This window comes from Macaca nemestrina, chromosome 16 (assembly GCF_043159975.1).
Source record: "Macaca nemestrina isolate mMacNem1 chromosome 16, mMacNem.hap1, whole genome shotgun sequence".
Taxonomy (NCBI): Eukaryota; Metazoa; Chordata; class Mammalia; order Primates; family Cercopithecidae; genus Macaca; species Macaca nemestrina.
Genome location: NC_092140.1, coordinates 104,214,436 through 104,236,790, shown reverse-complemented (window position 1 = coordinate 104,236,790; position 22,355 = coordinate 104,214,436). Strand labels below are relative to the sequence as shown.

Genomic DNA, 22,355 nt, shown 5'->3' with positions numbered 1-22,355 from the left:
AAATTTTATGAAATGAATTGTCCCGCAAAAGCTGTCCCACATTTAATTGTCCCACAAAAGCTGTTATGAAGCTAAAAATCTTTATATAACTTAAATGTACATATTGTTTTAAAGATTACACTACCATGGCAAACAATATACTTAACATGCACACCCATTTACAAAATCAAGTATGTTCTTAGCATATATAGTCTATCAAATGAAACTTAAGTCATGTGTGAAATGAACATTTTCCATGGTAAGCTTTTTTTCTTAAACTTCTATTGCCAGTGTTTCAGTACTACTAATCAGATAATGTAGAGTCATATATTGCTGTTTACTTGGTCACTTTTTACCAATGAGTAGTTAGTAAATATCTCTGGTATATGCAGGAAGCAAGAAACATGGCCCTTGCCCATAAAGAACTTAATTGTGAAATTACTGCAGTGGATAACGTGAAATAATTAATGAACCGAGAGCGTCTGCATTCTAAATTAAGAAGCATAATTGAGTATAGTGATGTCCAAGTGGTCCAATGTTCATATCTTTTTTTTAGAGTAAATGCTGGGATGGTATATAATACAATCCATGTAATTTTAAGGATTTTAGGAATAAGATTATTATATATTATACATGGCAGTTTAAAAGGCTGTTCTTATTAGAGTGACATTAACATCAGAGCTAAACTTTAAAATAGTATAAAACTTAAAACCATTTCTGATGGCACAGAGATACTCTGCAATTTTATCAGAAGAAATATAAGAATATGCCTTTAGAGTCCTTATTTAGTTAGGAATTGAAGATAACTTAAAATTTTTGTGACATTTTATTCACCAGAGGACCTATTTACATTTTAGCACTTACTCTCCTAAAGTCCAGTTTATCTAATTTTCTCTTCAGTCTTCATTCAGTGTGAGACTTCATCATAATGGTTTTCTAGAGCTATTAATCATTATCATCCAGTTGGGTTGTTGAGAAGTTAAAACTGTCATAACTCATCAAGTTACATTGATGGAAAGTGGCAGCAGATTTTCTGGTGTATCACTAGTGTGTATAACCAAGTGAAACATACCTTATAATGCTACCTTTCTAGTAACCAGATAATGCTAACATTTCTTAGATCTTTAAATTTATTTATAGCTCTGTGGTGGAAGATGTGAGTACTAAAAGTAAAACTCTAAGTTAACTACTGTGAGTTGGAAATATTATTTTTGATTTTTTTATACCCATAGTTGTGTAGTTATTTTTGAACCCACCATTGTAAAATTACATTCTATTAAAGAGAAAGAGAGGAAAAAGAAACTAAATTTGTTTTCTGGGGGATAATTGAGGTAAGATGCCTCTTAGATACTGTTCTTATACTCTCTTCATTTCTAGTTGTAGAAATTATTAAAAATAGCTATTTAGGGCTATAGTGAGGGAGTGGAAATACTCTTGGATAAAGTCTGTTTATTGGCAAGAGCATTTGGGGATGAAAGAAATAATTCCTTCCTATGAATTTGCTAGGTTTCTGGGGATTGGATTTGAAGGCAGAAGTACGATGCCAGGGGCTGGTAGGGACTCAGCCATGTGGAGATTTCAGCTTCATTATAGTGTATATTTGAGAAATTGAGTTTTTATTGTCAGAAAATTGACCTGTGTAATGAAATACTAAAGAAAACCCTGAATTAGAATGGCTTTGTTATAAATTTTTAATGATAAGCAAGCAATAACACTTAAAAGGGAAAAAATTTTTCATAGAAAATGCCTAAAAATATGTTGTATCTGAGGTCATCATATATGTAGTATTAGAGTGCAAACACTGTTTAAATTAATATGAGATAGGTGGATTTTTTTTAATGAAAAAACTTGAAATATTATCAGATTGTCCCCATTTGTGGAATTTAAGCTTGTCAGAAAGATCCAGATAGCTATATTAATATTTTATCTGTATTTGGTTGCGGTTGCTTTTAAAAATACGTTTTGTTATAAGTCATTTCAGTTTTTTTCTTTAGATTCCATATTTCAAAATAAAAAATTAAAAAAAAGAGTACCTCCTGTAATTTAGCAAGGTATTCCATCAACTCAGGGAGGAAAAAAAAAAACTAAGATGAGAGGCTAGTTATAATGATCTTTATTTATATATTGCAGAAAATGATTTCCTCTCTAGCAACTTAGCATAATTTACATGCTAATATTTTTAGCCATGGGTTAAAAAAAAATTAAGTGGTTTTGTAAGTGCTAATCCTTTGTTACTCATTTAAACTGGTAAAATATAGTCCCCTTTGTTAGGGATTATTTGGTTTAAAAGCCTACTATAACAAATAATACTGATGTCTCAAAGCTTGCAAACTGTTAAGAGTCTCAAATGCCCTAAAATGATTGATAGTTTCCTTCTTGATTTTATGTACGTTTGGCTTGGGGATGAAAATTCTAATTCTAGAGTGTAGGTAATGCTGTATTACAGAGTAGATAATGCATACCCCATTCTCAAGGAGTGAAAATAATTTTGATAACAGTCTTGGTATATAGATTGCATAAATATTGTTAAATTTTTAATGTTTACTAAACTAAGATAGGACAGCTCTAAGTATAGATTGTTTTACATAGATGCGTTTAGCCCAGCACCTGCTGGTAACCAAGGTCCTCCTCCAATGATGGGTATGAATATGAACAACAGAGCAACTATACCTGGCCCACCAATGGGTCCTGGTCCTGCCATGGGACCAGAAGGAGCCGCAAATATGGGAACTCCAATGATGCCAGATAATGGATCAGTGGTAATGTATCATAAACATTATTTTGATTATATTCAGTAATGTACACTTCTGCATCAAGGATAGCTTCACACTTAATATAATTTGGTATCATTTCTTTTGGCAGCCATTGAAAAAGAAAATTTTGTGACATCATATGTTGATTTATTACAGATAGTTTTTTTTTTTTTCTTTTTTTTTGAGACAGAGTCTCGCACTGTTGCCCAGGCTGGTGTGCAGTGGCACGATCTTGGCTTGCTGCAACCTCCGCCTCCCACAAACAATTCTCCTGCCTCAGCCTCCCAAGTAGTGGACGCTACAGGCATGCGCCACCACGCCTGGCTAATTTTTGTATTTTTAGTAGAGACAGGGTCTCCCTATGTTGGCCAGGCTGGTCTCAAACTCTTGACCTCGTGATCCACCCACCTCGGCCTCCCAACGTGCTGGGATTACAGGCGTGAGGCACCGCATCCGGCTGAGATAGTTTTTAAGTAGTCCAAGAATTAGGATTACTGTCTGTGGCATGCTGTGGTACCTCAGTATATAGCAAATGCATATGTTAATTACAGTTTTTTTCTGTGCTTTTAATTTGTATCCATCATTTACCAGCATTCTAATGTTCAAGTATTTTATGATGGTGTTCTTTTCCTGTGTGGACTCTTTATGCTTGATGGGGACAAAAGTCCAATATGTATGAACACACAGTTTTCAGTAAATATTTTTGTTAAAAATATTACCTGTCATGATTTATTGCAAGGAATTTAGTTATAAAATAACATTAAAGTTTTTCTGTATTTCTAAACCACTATTGTGGCATTCTTTTCACAGAATTTTAAATTACATTTAATAAATTTAAAGTAGACAGTTTTTTGTCTTGATCTGAGAGTGTGAAGATATCTTTGTGTGGATTAAATACTATGAAAACAAGGTTTTTCTGTTGTAATTTTTATTATATTTAAATATATTGATAGCAGGAATGATACCTTTTATCCTTTCCATTAAAGTCTATCACTGTATAAATGGGACTTTATACAGGCAAACTGTTTTCTCAGTTAGTGTTTGTTAATGCTTGTTCTGAATAACGTTTTGAAAGGGAAGTTGTTTGGTTATCTATTTTGAAAAGACAGTTTAGTTTTGAAACTACTATATGAAATCTTGAGGCGCCCATGCTGCTAAGAAAGAAAAAGCACTGCCATTTAGACTCAGACCGGTCACCAATTGTAAATCCATCGTGATGAGAGATGTTAAAAGCAATGCATTGTATGTCTTAGATTTGAATGCAGCGTTTATCATTATTCTATTTGCTTCAAATGTAGTCTTTTAAGAATGTGGAGAAATAGGACGTGCTGGCAGTTGGATTTTTAAAATGATAGTTTATACAGGGAGATAAAGAGGCAGTGCACGGCTACTATGAACAGATGGCGCTTAACACAGTGATTGCATTTATTTCCTTCAGTAGAGGCTTTATTTTGTAGTAATATGTTTGAAAGCTAGTAAAAACTTACACTACTTTGGTTAAGTTTTTGTGTGGCATATAATCAATAGAAACATAGAAGTAACATTAACTGTCCCATTTTTTTATTGTCTCCCTGAAATTGTAAATTTTATTTAAATATCACCCTTGGTGTTTTTTGCACTGACATTTTACTGCTACACTTTAGGGAGTTCTGTCCAACCTTTGAGATTAATATGTATGATTATTGTGAAGTTTTTCAAAATGCTTAATTCATATGTTTAGTTGTGCTTATTAGTGCATGTTATTACATTAATTTTTAAAACTATTTTCCCAATGATAATATTTCAAGGAAAACACTCTCAGAAGTTTCTATACTGAAATCATAATTCTTTGTGTATGTTTGTATTAGTGCTTTCTATCTTCAAGGAATTGATGTAAAGATTTTTTTAGAATGTTTACTTTTAAAAAACAACGTGATGCTGCTCCCCAGTTTTATTTCTCTGATTTTTTTTGAAAAAGTATTTTTTTTACATGGCATAGTTTCATGCAAGATAAACTTTTGAAAAAAGGAATAAGAGCTTTATTATAATATTGTTTAGGCTTAAGATTACATTTGCTTCTGTCACGAAATCAGTTCTTTGTTCTTGAAATTGGGGCATAGCATTAGCAATATGTAAATCTTCAGATGCTGCATTTTTTTAAAAAAAACATAGTAACTAATTAAATTGCTCCTTTCTTCCTTCTATGTGTGATCCTGATTCTGCTGGACTTTCTGCCGAACTTCATGACACCACCACTTGGGATTTTGCCAATTTTTCTTGTCACTTATATTTGGCGTGTTCCAAATGGACTTCATATTCTGTTCCTTATTGTGTGGTATCATAGCACAATGACAGATTTCCTCAAGGACCGCCATCTCAGATGGGTTCACCTATGGGGAGTAGAACAGGTTCTGAAACCCCTCAAGCACCAATGAGTGGTGTAGGTCCTGTGAGTGGTGGTCCTGGTGGCTTTGGTAGAGGAAGTCAAGGGGGCAACTTTGAAGGCCCTAATAAGCGTCGTAGATATTAAACATTCGTTCATTCCTGGCTATCTAGAAAAAAAAGTCAGTGGTATGCCTTTATACTTTTACCTGTTACCTGGAAGAAATGGTTTTATTGTTAATGTATGTAGACTTAAAAGTTTTTTTTTTTTTGTAACACTTGAGGTTTTGTAATTTTCTTTATTCATGAGCTTTGTAGATTAGAATGGTAATGATGCTCATCATTTTGAATGTTGAAATGTGTTTGTGACTTTAGCTAAATATAAGTATTCCATAGTACTGTGAAATCTATGTAGTTACTTAATCTCAATAAAGAAATCATTTTGGATAATTTAAAACTGTTATTAGTGGTATTCTCTTATGGTCTTACTAAACTTTGCTGTAACAGTAATGCTTTGGTTGCTTTAACTAATCCTAGTCGTTAAAAATGAAAATGATTTTGCTTTTTAATTTGTGCAAGTAGCACTGAAGATAGAAGCTTAATTAATGAAAGCTAATGTTAATAAGGGGTAGATAGAGTAGTATATGTGGGGGTGGGAGGGTATGGGAGTTTAATTTGTATAAACACTGATGTTCTGTGAAATCGGAATTTCCACCTACATTTCATATATATTCTGAATATTCAGGTATTCTGAGACAGATTATTAAGGATATCTTTGTCCTGTGCTGATTTTTCCAAATAAATCTTTTCATCTTGAAAAAAACTGTTTGAAGGCAAATCTCTTTTGCTTATAAAAAATAATATCTAGTTTTAAACATATCTGCCATTATTTATTTGGTTTCAATATCTAGACCTTACCTCAATTATTATCATACAGTTAGTGTTAAACATTCTTTAAAATAAAACAATACTGTTGGGTTGGCTGTTAAGTGAGGATTTGCTGTGTGATTTGTGGTGAATTAGGCATTTCTTGAGAATGTAGGTTTCTAGAAGTATTAAAAGATGGCTTGACTCTGCAGTGTTGTAAATATTTCCCTAAAGTTTGGACATTTCTCCAGTCAAACTTGTCTGGTGGGTTCGAACCGTTTGTCTCCAAGGAGCGGCAGTGTTTTGTTTTTTTTTTTTAATTGTTTGTTCATGTTTTTCAAGATAATGCTGAGACATCAAAGGAGTACAGTTCAAGAGGTGATTTTAAAAAGCAGATAATTACTTGAGAATGGCTAGAGTCATTGGAATCTGAATAGCTCCCTTTACTATCAAATACCTATTTTGATTTTCAGTACTAGGGAGAAACTGATTTTATCACATTATAATGTTTATTGCAAAACAAAGTCGTAACTGTATTTAAAAATTTGTATGTTGGTCATGTTTATTTAAAATTACATTTAAGGAATAATATATGACTCATACCACAAATCTAATTCATCAGACACTGATCATAGCATAGCTGTTTCTCATAAAACATCACAATGGTTTGCTATATCATGCTTTCAGCACCTTTCTGAAACATAGTATGCTATTTTAAAATAAACAGTATGTAAATAGTGGTGTCTGTTTTGCTGGAAGGTATAGTTTGGAAAGAAACCATTTAAATTTTGCATAAAAGCAGTTGGTTGTAAAGCGTAATTGATGCATTCTTTTATACTAATTAAAATTTTCGTAGGTACTCTTTCATGTTCTATTATTTTCATGTTCTATTATTAGAACTGTTTTCTAAAATTTACAGTATTCACAGGCTTTTGTTTTTGACAGTTCTTTAAAAACATGATATGCTGATTGTAAAATAATAGTCAAAGACTATTCTCATGTTTCTCATAAGTATGAGGTGATGGAGAATGGGATTTGCTTTAATTTGTGACATTAATTGGGATATGGGGAGTTTTAACATTGATTACAGTTTTTCAGTGATATCTGTTGCACTTAAATCTACATTTCCCGTCATCTATATTTTATCCATATAATTCTCAGGTAATTTTTAGCATTGTATTTCACTTCAAAGCTGAAATATGATTGGGAGAAACTTGATCCTTTGATGTTATACCAAGCTACCTTTGGCCAAGGCTGTGAAATTCTGTATGATTCATTCAAGAACATTTGAAGGCCAGTGCACAAAAAGATGTCTTAATCTCCTGAACATCCTAGTGTCCAGGCTCAACTCTGGCACCAAGAACAGAGTCCTACACAACTTTTTCCCGGCATCAAGAAAATCCTTGTTCCGGCTTTACCAAGTTTACCCTGGGAGCAGTCAGCTTCTGAGTGACAGTCAAGTGGAGCGTCTCTGAACTCCTAGTTATTCCGTGCTTTTAGTGTTTTTGTATAGTTCAACTTTGTGGCTGGTTCAGTAAATTTTTTTTTCTTGTGAATTAGTATACCAAGGAAGATTTTTGAATATCATCTGCTTAAAAGTGGTAGATACAAAAATAAAGAGGAAATTCAGTAGTGTTAGCTTTCTAAGTAAGTGTGAAGTTGTCATATATGCTATCATATTTTTTTCAAAGAAGTAATATGAAACAATTTTAATATATAACAATGTTATGGTAGTTTGTGTCATGATTTGAAGTACTGAGTTTAAAGTCTTCAGGACTTAATGTTTCATGTGCTACTTGTAATTAGTATGTATAAAATAAAGGAACACTTGTTTTCCTAATAGTTTTATTCTAGTACTATATGTTGTTGGAATTTCCCCCATTTTTGTTTATTTTGTAAATAAAAGCATTTTTTTTCTTGACAGATGTAGATTTTAAAAAACTGATTCACTTGTGTTTTTGCAAAATTAAATTTGCTATTTTTCCTAAAGGTTTTTTTTTTTAAATTTTTCTGTGTAAAATCAGTGCTGAGCACTCAGTGAAAGAGATTGAATATTTTTATCCCTGAAATATCAGTAATATTAGGGGAAGAATATCTGCTTTAGCTGGAATTGCCATTTAATAAAATAGGAATTATCAACAAGGATAGTTACTGAAACTTTGGCTCTTGTTTTTCAAACACTAGTTGAAATAATACTTTTACAGTTTGTTCAGAAACATGCTTGTAGAATATTTCAGTAACTTGGTGCTTATATGTAGAGTCTCTAATAATTGTTAAATAGCAATGTGAATGATTAGTAGCCAATAATTAGTAAAGGGGGGTTAGGTTGATAATTACAACATAGATTCTGAATGAGAAAAAGGACATATACATGATTGAAATCAAGTAAGTTTTGTGAAAGGATGTGATCACATTATGTTAAAAGCTTTAAAAAAAGGGTTGAGATTTAGTGTCAGATGGTACTAGTCAAAAATAAATGGGTCACATCATTTTGAAAAAAATGGAGGAAGTTTCCTGGGGAGTAAGGTAGTATTTAAGTGTTTTCTCTAGGTGTTCAGAGTTTTGTTACAACATCTAATGTGTTAAAATATATTCCTGAGGTGTCAAGAGGATAGCAGTGATATAAAAAGTCAGACTTCTTATTTTCAAGAATAAGACAGTAAACACCCATATACGTATCTTCTAATTCAACGATTGTTTGTGTTTTCCTGTGTTGGTAGATATTTGTAGGCATGGACTTTTTGGGGGGATGGCAAACTACTTCAAAGTAAGTAGCAGGCTTGATGTTATTTCTCCCCTAAATGTTTCAACACATACCTCCTAAAAACAACATTTTTAGGTGAATTTCATACTGATGAAGATTCATTTCCTGAAATCAAAGAGTCCACCTCTTAAGTTATGTAGCCCAGTATGGAAATATTTCATTCTAAGCAAATCATATGATTCAATGAATAGGGAGTAGTCTTATACTTTACAAGAGCATTTTGTTTCCAGCAGCTTTCATTACTGAATTTTAAAAATTAAAATCATTTTTCTCTATTCGCTTTACATGTTTTTCTAGTGGTGTAAAATGAAGTATGTCGACCGTTTCCTAAGTGAGTATCCATCAGTTAATTTATGGACTGTTACTCTGGGGAAATAATGCAAAAAATGCGGGAAAAAGTTATAGTGTCTCATGTTTAAAATCTGGATTTTTCTAAATATCAAAAGCTGAGATGAACCTGGGCAGTTGTAGTGAGACTTTGTCTCTACAAAAAATAAAAAAATTAAAAAAAAAATATCAAAAGTAGTGTCTTCTATATGTTGTGAAAGCATTTTGAATTTGTTTTTGTTTCCTTGATTATGAAATAGCAATATTAATGATTGAAATTTGAAGCTTGTAAGACAATGTTTAAAGGCTTACCCAAAACTGTTGTTTTCTGAGTTTATTTGACCTTTTTTTCTGTAAAACTGTTTAGATTATAAATATCTCTAAGGGTTCCTCTTTGTTGAAACTTACTATTTGATTACACTTTTTTTTTTTACCTGATGAAATAACAGTGTATGTGTTTTTTCTATTTTATGACATTTTGTTTTCTTTTTGAATAACAGAAGTCTATTAAATTTCCAGATTGAGGATAGTGAAATTCTTAATGTTATATATAGCCAGAGTTTATACATACACATTAAACAAAATCTTTTTCAAGAAAATTTTATGGCTTCAGTTACCATTGTCACTATCAGTTCCCTCCTCTGCAAAAGATACTGTATTTTAAAAAGAATTTTGTCAGAATTGTTCTTTTTAAATTTGTCTTTCTCATTTAATCAGATGAACTTTAAAAGAGATGGTGTTCTGCTTGTACACATAAATAAAATTTCAGTTCTGTCTTGTGGAATATAAATCACTCAAATTTCACGTTCAGTCTCAAAATTAAGAATAGAATCAGAATTAAGTAGGATTAAGTGGAAGTGTACTTTGAACACATTTCGTTTTAGATTTTCTTCATATTTTAATATAAATTTAGTCAATAAGACAAAGTATTCATTAAATACGAGGTCGTACATTGTGTTGATAGTAATATAAGTGGACCTTGTATTTGTTAAATGCTCTGTATAAGTGTTTTGTTGATGGTGTTGAAGACTTTGAAATAGATACCTTAATCTAAATTTTATCTTTTTATTTTTATCTATTTCACTGTCTAAATTTTTATCTAAAATTTTTTCTAGCTCTTTATTACACTAAGACAACTTGACATTTTTATTTATATATTGTACATCTCATGTAACGAATTACGCATATATAAGCTAGTGTCACATTCATTCATTATGTTTTGTGTTTTCTCTCTGACTGGATCTCTGATACATTCTTTCCTGTTCTAGCTGCTTTTATGCAAAAGGGCGTTACATGTTTGTCAATCAACCAGGCTTATGTGAATGTTAAGAAGAATTATGTAAATATATAATCCTGTACCTATTCCCTTTTGCCATGTTTGGAATACAAATTATTTACATTATTATCTTTTTGCTTATTTAAATAATTTACTTTTGCACATTATTTGTATTATTTCTTACATGAAAATTGAGAAAACATCTTAGTGTACGTTTCGAGGTTAATTTTTCCTCAGGATATTTTTACATTATTAGATAATGTAAATCAGTATTAAGTTTCAGACAACATGTTGCCTGGTGTTTTTATGTATTGAGAAAAAGTACACTAAATTCTACATAGTCATTCTGTATGACTTTTAGTAATTTCTGACCTTTTTAGTGTTAGAGGCAATAATAGAACTTGCTTAGTGGTTACTCAGTGTATGTTAATTCTTTGAGTTGATTAGAAAATAATGTTCCCAGATTTGAATGCTTTACACATTAGGGTAACTTTGGAGTGAAAAGTCCAGGTAACTGAAAATGGTAATGGGAGTAATTGTCTAGAAAACTTTTCTGAGTCATACAAGATTTTATAAGGTGCCATGTCATTCAGAATTTCACTATATCCATTAATTCATTGTAACAACATGTATCAAGGGGACCTACTGTGTATTGGTCAGTTTTCTAGGGCTTAAGATATAACAGTGGAAACAAATTCGTCCTCTAAATTAAGGGGCAGCAGCCACAGACATCCTTCTGAAGTTAGTAGTTCTCACACTTCAGCATGCATTAGAATCACCTGGGAGGCTCAACACAGATCTCTGGACTTTATTCCAGAGTGGTCTGAAGGTCTCTGGTGGAGCCAAAGAACGTGCATTTCTAGTAAATTCCTACATGATGACGCTGCCGATGTTTGTAGGAACCCTTTTGAGCATCTGTTTTCAGATACTGTGCCTCAAAAGAGGCTTTTTTGGTCGTGATTTTTGTTGTTGCTATCGTTGACTGTCCCAGTACATTGTAGATTGGATAAGATCCCTGACAGTCAAAACATCCTCAGACATTTACAGCTATTGCCAGTTGATAAGCACTACGAAAGTCCATTATTTCTGACTAGGAAACATAGTAGCTAGTGAGTGTTATTTAATGCATAAATTCATTTATCATACATTTTTAAACTAGGATTTCAAAACCTAGTTAATTCAAATGAAGAGGATATATGGAGACGTGTACTCTGAAGATTTTGTGAAACAAGTTTCCTCTTAACAGATTCTCAGCATACCAGTATGAGATGAAATAATGTAATTGTTTTTGTATCAGTATGTTTGGACATGCTTCTGGCTGCTGGATGAAGGTGCTAGAAAACTGTCCTGTCTTTGCTTACCCTCCTGGTGAATATGAATAGAATGATACAGTTTGGTGGATTAAAATGATGGCCTTACTTTCTCTTTGGTGTAAGCTTGTTTTGCTTTTCTAGCTTGAAGATAAAAGATTTGATAAGTGTATTTCCTAAGACCATCAGTATATATATTAAAACATTTTCTTTGTAGCTTCAGATGTGTGTGTGTGATCAAGGCCCTCTCAAAATTATGCAGCGCAATAAAAAATTAAAGTGGTTCATAATGAGAGCATATATTTGCTGTATTGACAGTTGTTTGTTCCAAAAAATTGTGACTGTACCAGTGCAAAGAAACAGTCATCTGATTTCAAGCCTTTAATATCCCAGAAAGTAGATTCTATAGCATTGACTTTGATGTGTGTTTGTTAAGAATATCTACAAGTAGGAAATACTTAAGTATAGAGATTTGTTTCTAATTGTAATCTGGATATCACCTGGGGACTTTTACGCTGCTTCCCAAAAACCACCCTAAAATAGAATTTGGTATCTTCTCAGTTTTCCACATTAATCAACCATTTTGAGATTTTTGTAAACATAAATGGGTTTGGCTCTGAGAAGGTGCAATCAGTGTTATTTTTTAACATTGCACCAACCCCATCCCTCCCCCATTTTTTGTGTTCAGAGTCAGATTCCTTGCTGCATGGAGGCCCAGGTCTGTGACATTAGGCTGCCTCTACCCTAGGGTGGCTTATTAACCTATTTTCCAACTGAGGAATTCTCAGGCAGCCTAACGAGAGTAAAACTTTTTTTTAATCCCTTCTAAAAAAAATTATGTCGATACTAGATTTTTTTCACACAGTTTTTCCTGTTATGTATTACTAATTGTCTTCAGTCAAGAAATGATTATTTTTAACTCCTGTGACACCAAAATGAGTTATATCTCTACAAAAATCAGTGTTTAACTTTTATTCATGGTACATGAAGACAGAAAAAAAAATGATAAAAATGTAGAAAGGGACCTGCTTTGAGTTTTTGCTTTGTGTCATCTTCTGTGTTACTGAAGTCTTCTGATTGGAATGTGGTTGCCTCCCCACCTGCATGCATATATAACAGCCCTAGCATTTCCTTACTGGGCAGCCATAGAACTTTAGATGATATTTGATCTGTTGCTAATATGTACATTTATGCATGATGATTAACTGGGAAAATAAGATGACTACTTTTTTTGTTTCTTGGCTGTGTATTGTGCTACTTTGCCCTTTATCTGGAGCTATTAAATTAAAAAAAAAAATTAATGGAAGATGGGAAGTTTGTGGAAAATAACATGCTCAAAGTTTTAGGGCTGGGAAGTACAATGTAGAAAAGGTGTGTTTACATTCTTAGTTTCTGCTTTGCAATATAATGTGCTTAACTTATGTTCTGCTGTTTGTGCTACAGGTATTAAAGTCAACTGAAGTATAGGGGTTCATGTCATGAACTGTTTGACATATAAATGAAATATTCTGTAGGTTGGTTGAAAATATGGATCTCATAGTTTGAATTATTTTGGAATTACTTGAATAATATAGAAGACTACCCTATCACAGCCAGTTTCTATTTATTTTCTGTAGGTCATAAACACAGCATAGATACACATGTTAAATCATTTATCAGTGCTTGAAACCCTCTTAATTACATACTGACTTCCTACAGTTTGCTGTGTAGACTGTAATTTCTTGCAGTTTGAACACTGGGAATCCAGCCATGAACACAGTGGACCAGTCCTTTGCCCCAGTAGCATTTGTGTAATAGAGTGACAGATAATATCTTACCATGTAGCAATAAAGGCAGTAGAGAAAATGACAGCTACTCTTTTAGTTAAGGGCCTAGAAAATAGCTATCTTAGGAGACAAAGGGGAAAAGATTTTGATTTAGTTTGTGCTCCTTGAATTGAGTTGTGCTGAAGTAAGCGGCCACAGTTCTGCCTGAAGCTGAACCGTCCTAGTAGTAGTGGCTTTTGGCTGTTGAGTCCTTGGAATGGGACTAGTGAGATGAGGAACTAAAGTTTTTATTGTAATTGACTTAAATTCAGTTATTGATAGAATATACTTGGAACGACTTGATTATATTAATCTACTTTTATATCTTTGATTTTATGTAATCTAAATACAGATAAGTATTTTTGAGGAAAATTTTGCATCTGAATTAGATTTGCAGACTTACGAAGAAAAGAATGTAAAATTTCTCAACTTTTAAATGTGGCATATGCCGAAGTGATAATATTTTGGCTACATTGGGTTCAATAAAATAGATAATTAAGCTAATTTCACCTGTTGCTTTTTTCCCTCCTTTAATGTGGCTTCTAGGAAGTTTAATACTTCACATGTGGCTTGAAATATTTTTCTTGGCTTTGATCTTAGAAGAGTAATTTAGTCACATTTTAATTTTTTCCTTTCAATGATTGTAATCTCTGAATCCCATTACATAGGCTATAATTATGTAATTTATTGTTACCTTTTAAAATGAATAATGTAAGGTTGAAATTGAAAGTTTAAGTGTATATTTATAGTTAAGTGTCAGTGTGAGATTAGTTTCCTGAGTATAATTACTTGGTGTTTGTGTCCTGCAGGGAAGGAGTTTGAGCACCAAGTTCTCAGGAAAGAAATCGTACACATTAAGTTTTACACCCCTTTCACTGTTACTTTCCTTTTGCGTTTGCTATGACCTTGGTACTATCCATAACATTTTTAAGCAAATGTTTTAAGTCCTGAAAAAGTTTGGTCATACAAGATTTCTCTTAAAACATTTGTGTGAGGTTATCTTGTTTATATATTTATTTTATTCCTTGTAGAATATCCATCTGTCATTTAGTAATTCATCCTAATTTCCTAGCAAGTCCTTGTTAGATATTTGCTTGGTGAATGAATGACACCAACTGTAGAACAGACACAGTATTTACAAATGAGGATACCAAAATGAACAAAATATGGTCCTTTTCTCTTTAAGATTTGAAGTTTAATGGGTATAGGTAGAGTTGTAAGGAAACTGACCAAGTTGTCGTAATAAAGGGCATAGAAAGTTCTTTGAAAACCCAGACACAAATAGTTCACTCACTTTGGGGAGCCTGGGAAGATTTCACTGAGGTGATAGCGTTTGAGCAGGTCCTGAAGGTGAGTAGATACTTGACAGTCGTAGGCTGGAGCATTGTGGGGTGGCAACATGATGTGGTCACAGGCTGGTGAGGCACTAAGCCGTCTAAGGGGAGGGAGCTAAGACTGGTAGCAGAGAAGTAAAGTTGAGATAAGATTATGGTTGATCACAGTTAAGGAGTTTAGACCTTTATTTACCTTTTAGGTGACTGCGAGTAAGGATAAGCCCCATTATTACAACTTAAAATAATTATGTTAAGTGTAAGAGTGACTGGACTGCAAACAGTGTTCTGGAACAGACCACATAGATCATGGATCCAGCCCCAGCCTCCCTACATCGAATTTGAAAGGATCTTTGGTGTCAGGATGGTTCAGATTCCAGATAAGAGTAATTCAGAGGTATAGTGAATTTAGCTGTTTCCAGTGTATTGGGAGCGCGGGGGAAGGAGATGCCAAGTGTCCTAGGGGTTTCTGGTTTGAATGATGGGTTGAGGATACTATGAACCGAGACGCCAAAGGTAAGTGTGTTCAGGGTCGATGGTGAGGTGATTCATGTAGCTGCTAGAGGGAGAGGAGGGCATAATCTATTTGATTTTTGAATGTTTTGGTTTTGAGTGCTTTTAGGTAGTTGGGATTTTTAAAACCGTGGAAAATCTGCCTGGTAAATATATTATCTCTCAAGGACCTATCATCTGTCACCAAAGATGACTATGATACCTTCCTAACTCATCCTGTTTTTACTTTTGCTCTTGCAGCTTATTCTCCACAAAATGCATCATTCTAAAACAAGACTTGGCCGGGCGGGCGCAGTGACATGCTGTAATCCGAGCACTTTGGGAGGTCAAGGTGGGTGGATCGCTTGAACTCACAAGTTGAGACAAGCCTGGGCAAGACGGCGAAACCCCATCTCTACTAAAAGGGTAGCTGGGCGAGGTGATGCAAGCCTGTGGTTCCAGCTACTCGGGAGGCTGAGGCAGGAGAATGACTTGAACCTGGGAGGCGGAAATTGCAGCGAGCTGAGATCCCACCACTGCACTCCAGCCTGGGCAATAGTCAGACGTTGTCTCAAAAGTAAATAAATAAACAAAACATGACTCAGATTCTGCTTCCTTTTCTTTTCCAAACAGTAGTTTCCCATCTGAATTAAATCAAAACTGCACGGTAGATCACAGGACTTTATCTGTTTTGGTCCGCCTTTGCAACCTCATCTACCTCCATCCCTCCCCGCTTGCTCAGTAAACTCTAAGGTGGTTACTCTGTCTTGCAGATATTTTTGTAGGTCTCTCTTTCTTTTTTGAGATGGAGTGTTGCTCTGTCACTCAGTCTAGGGTGCAGTGGTGCCATCTTGGCTCACTGCAACATCCGCCTCCCAGGTTCAAGTGATTCTCCTGCCTCAGCCTCCTGAGTAGCTGGGACTACAGGCACCTGCCACTATGCCTGGCTAATATTTGTATTTTTGTAGGGACAAGGTTTCACCATGTTGGCCAGGCTGGTCTTGAACTTCTAACCTCAAGTGATTCGCCCACCTCGGCCTCTGAAAGTGCTGGGATTACAGGCAATGATCCACCACACCTGGCCTTTGTAAATCTCTTGTAAGTGCCTTTCTCAGAACAGTTTCACATCAACTCTTTGCATTCATGTTGTTTTATCAATATATTTATTTGCTTGTTGTACCTACTTTGTCTTTTGTCTTTTTTCTTTTCTTTTTTTTTTTTTTTTTTTTTTTTTTGAGACGGAGTCTCGCTCTGTCGCCCAGGCTGGAGTGCAGTGGCGCGATCTCAGCTCACTGCAAGCTCCGCCTTCCGGATTCAGGCCATTCTCCTGCCTCAGCTTCCCGAGTAGCTGGGACTACAGGCACCCGCCACCTTCCCAGGCTAGTTTTTTGTATTTTTTTGGTAGAAACGGGGTTTCACCATGTTAGCCAGGATGGTCTCCATCTCCTGACCTCGTGATCCGCCCGTCTCGGCCTCCCAAAGTGCTGGGATTACAGGCTTGAGCCACCGCGCCCTGCCTTTTTTCAAGACAAGGTCTCGCTCTGTCACTCAGACTGGAGTGTAGTGGTGTAATCATAGTTCACCGCAGCCTCAAACTCCTAGGCCCAAGTGATCATCCAACCTCAGTAGTAGGGCCCACAGGTGCGTGCCACCATGTCTAGCTACTTTTAAAAAAATGTTGTAGAGACAGGGTCTCACTGTGTTGCCCAGGCTGGTCTCAAACTCCTTGCCTCAGACAATCCTCCCGCCTTGGCCTCCCAAAGTGCTGGGATTACACGTGTTAGCCACTGTGCCCGGGAATGCCTACTTTTCCCCCCATCTTTATTAGTGTTCACACAGTGTTTGACATTTGATATTGAACTGATCTCAGAAAATTTTCAGGAGGAAAAATGGAGTCATGGTGTGGATTTAGGAGTAGAGTTTTTAGTACCAATTGAAGTGTTTGGATGAGTATCACAGATTGTTTATTCATTCAATAAATTTTTATTGAACATTTTTGTCTCAGTCTGTGCATATAATAGTGAAGAAAACAGACACTGTCCCTACCTTCTTTGAGGTTGAAGTCTAGCAGGTGGCAAAAGAAAAACTGGGAGAAGAAAGTGCATAAAGAAATTCTTAGATAACTCCATTATACTAAAGGGTCAGAGCAAGAATAGCCAGCAGGGAGGACGAGTAAATAGTCCAGCTCTTAATAGACATTGGTAGAATATGTACCCTGCCTAGAGAGGAAAGAGAAGAAAGTTGGGATGGATAGATAGGAGTTAAGATATCCTACTGTGGGACCAGAGAGTGGAATAGGTTGGCGGAATGGGAGAAGACTTGTTTTCAACGATCAATATAAAATTTAGAACTAAAATCACGGTGTATGTTCTTTGTATTGATTGGCTATACCAAATACAATGGCGTTTGGTCTTGGTGGAACCCAAGCGGTAAGAAGACCAGAGGACCTGGAAGTAAGTTTAAAACGCCCACCTGAGGTTTCTCCAGGAAAGTAGACTTTTTCTAATTGAGTTTTAAATGAAGGCTACTGGTTTTATAAGTTTCTGTATTTTTTCTCTCACGCCTTTTCTTCCTTTGTTATACATTGAAGAAAAAAACAACCAACACAAATGGGAGAGGTTCACTGCTACGAGCAGCTCATCAGGAAATGATCAGAAGGGTCTTCTAGCAAAATGTGACAACTAGAACTCATTGTTGATGTGATTATCCATATATAGTTTCTATAGGTGATCATTATATATACTTCTTCAGACATTGATGGTCTAGTTAATTCTTCCAGTAATTGAACTTTAAGATGACAGTGTGGCTAAGATTTGCAGAAGAAATAATTCAGTAAGAATTGTATGTGATGAAGAGGACACCTAATCCTCTCAGGTTTTGATACATTGAATATATTGTACCAACATAGATTGAGAAACTCTTCTACAAATACTGGGAGGAGAAAAAGCATGTAATTAATGGTTTGAGACTTGGTATTTCACGTTAATGGTTCCTGTTTATGAGTGGATAGTTACTCAGGTACTGTGAGGAGTTCTTAAGAGTTACCGGTTTCCCTCTGCCCCATCCTTTTTTCAGTTGCTTGTTTCCTTTATCATGGTCTTTGCCCTCATATTTATTATGTTCAGTTGGATGAGTTACAGGAATTTAAAACACTACCTGTAAAATCGACATTGCTTTTTTGGATTGCTTTTACATATGGTGATTTCAAATGTTTTCTAAGAACAGACCAGATTAACATTTTTCTTAGTTATATGGTAGACATTACTCAGTTCCTGCATTTTGATTTTAGTCTCTGCTTGTGAAATATGTCAGTTATATTCTTTTCAGCATCCTGGGCTCTCTATTTTATAGTAAGTACAAGTTAGGAAGAATGGGAATGCCACCAAGTCTGGGGACCTGACCTCTGCAAGAAGCATTGTTTTTTCTTCTCTTCTTGACAAGAGATGATGAAAACTTGGGATTATGTGTAATTCAGCATATGCAAAGGGTTTTTAAATGTTCCAGTTGACATTATTTTACAGTTTTGGTTAATACTCACATTGTGGTAGTATATATAGTCTTAAGTACTTTTGGAGCATAAATAAATGGAATCAACTCTAGTTTCCCCAAACTTATTTTTTTTCTATATAGTTAATCTAGTATGAAATATACATTTGATCACATACAGTTTTCATGTGTGTTTTCCCCGTGTTCAGTGTCTTTCCCAGTTCCTTAATTTTGCCTACTCATTATCATCCTGTGTTTATTTTGTTTTTGTCTTCACCCTAGGCTTCCCTCTGGAGGCCTGCCTTCTCCTGCCCCAGTCTGAACTGGCTGCTGTCTAGAGCAGCCGGAGCAGAACTGTGCCCTTCAGACCTCAGTGCTTCTCTGGGTTGAATGTGCTCTTGGCTGGATTATCATTAAATGAACACTTGACAGCTGATGTTGACAGTTGACTATAAGTTTTCTGTTTGTGCTTTAATAGTTATTTTCCTTTGGCTAGTGCACACGCTGACACATAAAATAGCCTGGGTGCTAGTGTGGAAATACTACAATGAGTTTCTTTTTTTCTTTTTTTTTTTTTTTAAGAGTCTATCGCATCATTAAAAGTAACATATATTAAAATGCTAATTTAATGTGAATCTTTCTTTGATGCCATATAAACTAATATTAAAGCAAACAGTGTATTTGGTCAACAAAATGAATGGTTTCTAAACAATCCATAGGGTCCATAAATGAATTGTAAGAGATTATGTCATTGTTATATTTGTGAAGGGCCTGGATTGCTTGAGCTGAGTTAGTAGACGCTCAAGTCATAGATTAGGAATAACTGATTCTACAGTAGGTCTGGGTGGCATGGAATATAAGCTCCATCCAGCAAGGATTTGCTCCATGGAAGATAAACGCAGCCAGTGTTGGGTAGATATGAGGTGCTCCTGTCTTCCAGCAACTCCAAACAAGTGCTAAACATTAGAAGACAGCACATTAATTATGAAGCAATGCAGAAAAGATCTAAGGGGGAAAGAAAAGGATGATCAACATCAATAATGGTATTAGCACTTTTAATAGTCAGCTTGAGACTTGTCTTACATGTGCATGAATTGAGAGGCAGGCGGAAGGAGAAATTCAAGAATACACAGTACAAAATAAGTGTTGGAATCTTGTTCTCAATAAAGCACGCGTCTTGTTTTCATCAGCTTTTAGAGCATCGTGTGACAGGAGGTTATCTAGTATCCCATTATCTGTAGGAATCACCTGCTGTGTGTACAGTTCAGTAGTAGTGCTAGGTACACTTTGGTACCTTGACGGATTACACATGAAACCTGTTGCCCAATGTCAATGTGTTACGGGGAGTTTGACAAAGAGAAATGCATGTAAGATACAATAATTGGGAAGGATTTTCATAAAATGCTCTTGTTTGGAGGTGGGAGGATTAGATAACCATTCAGAACAAAAGGGGAACTAGTGTCTATCTTAGTGAGTGTGTCCAGAGATTTGGGGAGGTAGAAATACCTAGGTATCAACTTCAAATGAGCTCTATCTGTTTTGGGGAGTAGATATGATCAGAGTGGGCCACTGTGAGCAAAGGCTGACAGTTTTATAAATGTGCAGAGCTGGTAGGAACCCAAAATGAGGCTGTAAAACAAATCCGGAATCTTACTCTGTGATAAAGACCCATTAAAAAAATCAGGAGATTTTTGGCAAGAGAACGACAGTAGTCAGATTGCTATTTCAGATACCTAGTGATTGGCAGCAAGATGCATTGAATGGCCTTAACTGCAGGAAGCGAGAGCAGTTGAGATGTGGGATAGTGGAATGGAGAAGAAGGGCAGAAATCAAGACGTGGGTTGATTATGATATAGTCACAACTGGGTGGTCAACTTAATATAGGGGATTTATGTGGAAGAAAGAAGGCAAGGATGACAGTTTGAAACAACCAAATGACAGTTTTTTTGGTGCTGCTGAGAAGAGGAGGAGAAAGGGCAGATGGAAAGGTTGGGGCCCTGTGCCATCTAGAAAGTGGGTTCAGCACAGGAAATCCTGATGCTCGGGGAAAAGATCTTGGCTAGAGAATTGTCAGTAAAGTAAGCAGCAATTGATAAACGAAAATATGAGACACAAAACATTTGCCAGTGTCAAATGTATATAGGTTAGGGGGCTGAGATGCCCTCTGTACATCCACAGAGAGTGATTTCAGTGTCCCCTGCAGGACTTGGTGACTTTGAGTCTTGTACTGGAATACATGGAAACTGTTGAAGCTCCATAGAACACCGCAGTTGCATTGATGAGTTACAGAAACGCACATCCCAAAGAAGTGTACATGTAACATATACTAAAGATGGCATTATTTTTTAATATTTAAATTTTTTGAGTTGGAGTTTTACTCTGTTGCCCAGGCTGGTGTGCAGTGGCACGATTTCGGCTCACCACAACCTCTGCCTCCCGGGTTGAAACGATTCTCCCATCTCGATTTCTCGAGTAGTTGGGATTACAGGCGTGCACCACTATGCCCAGCTATTTTTTTTTCTATTTTTAGTGGAGAGGGGGTTTCACCATGTTGGCCAGGCTGGTCTCGAACTCCCGACCTCAGGTGATCCACCCACCTCCGCCTCCCAAAGTGCAGGGATTACAGGCATGAGCCACCGTGCCCAGCCCTAAAGATGGGTTTATTCATGCTTGGTCAGTGGCCAACATGAGGAAATACAGAAACGCTAAGTGGACTAACCCCATTCTCTTATTCCTCAAACTTAAAAGTTACCTAAATAGGCCCTTCATTATAGCCATCATTCAGATCCTCCTTTGAGATCTAGAAATAATTTTTATTACATTATCGCACGTTAGAAGAATACCTAATAAAAAACAACAGCCTTCAAATACTGTTTATACATAAACTACATTTTTGAATTTTTTGAATAGTAATGTGCACCTGGCACACAGAAATCAAGATACAAAGTGATGCAGAATGATAGTAAATTTCTCAGTATCATCTAACAGCCATCCAACTTCTCTATCCAGGGGCAACCACTGTTACTAATTTCTGTCGTATCCTTCCAGAAGTTTCTGTAGTCATAGATATATTTGTATATATTCTTAATACATCCACGTCTCAACTTTTTTTCATGATCACTTCCTCCACAGAAGGCCTTTTAGACATTTTTTTTCTAACTGACCCCCCTCCGCTGAGATGTTGACAACCTGGATAACTGGATGATTATGAGTCTGTCTGTGAAATCGGTGCTGCGTACATAAAAAGTACGAGTTTTGTCCTCTCCCTCCCCTAAGTGATTTTCTCCCCCTTGGGAGAGGGATTGCTCTGTTGAAAATGCAAGATGTGGAGCAATGCCATGGTAAGTAGTTGGGAGTTTTTTTCCCTGAATAAAATGGGAATTCAGCAGAGAGACTTGGCCCGGGTTATGATACGATGTAGCGCGCCGAGACGGAGTCTCACTTTTGTCACCAGGCTGGAGTGCAGTGGCGCAGTCTCGGCTCACCTCAACCTCTGCCTCCCGGGTTCAAGCGATTCTCCTGCCTCAGCCTCCCGAGTAGCTGGGATTACAGGCTTGCGCCACCACAACCAGCTAATTTTGTGTTTTTAGTAGAGATGGGGTTT

The 22,355-nt window shown here is 35.7% G+C and overlaps 1 protein-coding gene across 18 annotated transcripts in view; it reads left to right on the top strand.

Annotated features, from left to right (window-relative positions):
* The window catches only part of LOC105490279 (paraspeckle component 1), a 109,895-nt gene that overhangs the window by 71,982 nt on the left and 15,558 nt on the right, over nucleotides 1-22,355 (top strand). For 4 of the 18 annotated variants that reach the window (XR_011614999.1, XR_011614998.1, XR_011614997.1 and 1 more), the window contains exons 7-8: nucleotides 15,527-15,617; nucleotides 16,234-16,363. The exons of 4 other annotated variants lie outside the window; for them this stretch is intronic. Coding sequence is in view for 5 of the 14 variants with exons in the window: in XM_071081576.1 (XP_070937677.1) it covers nucleotides 15,527-15,617; nucleotides 16,234-16,363 (221 nt within the window). In the remaining 9 variants the exon portion in view is untranslated. 10 more of the 18 variants (XR_011615002.1, XR_011615001.1, XR_011615000.1 and 7 more) reach the window with 6 other exon arrangements.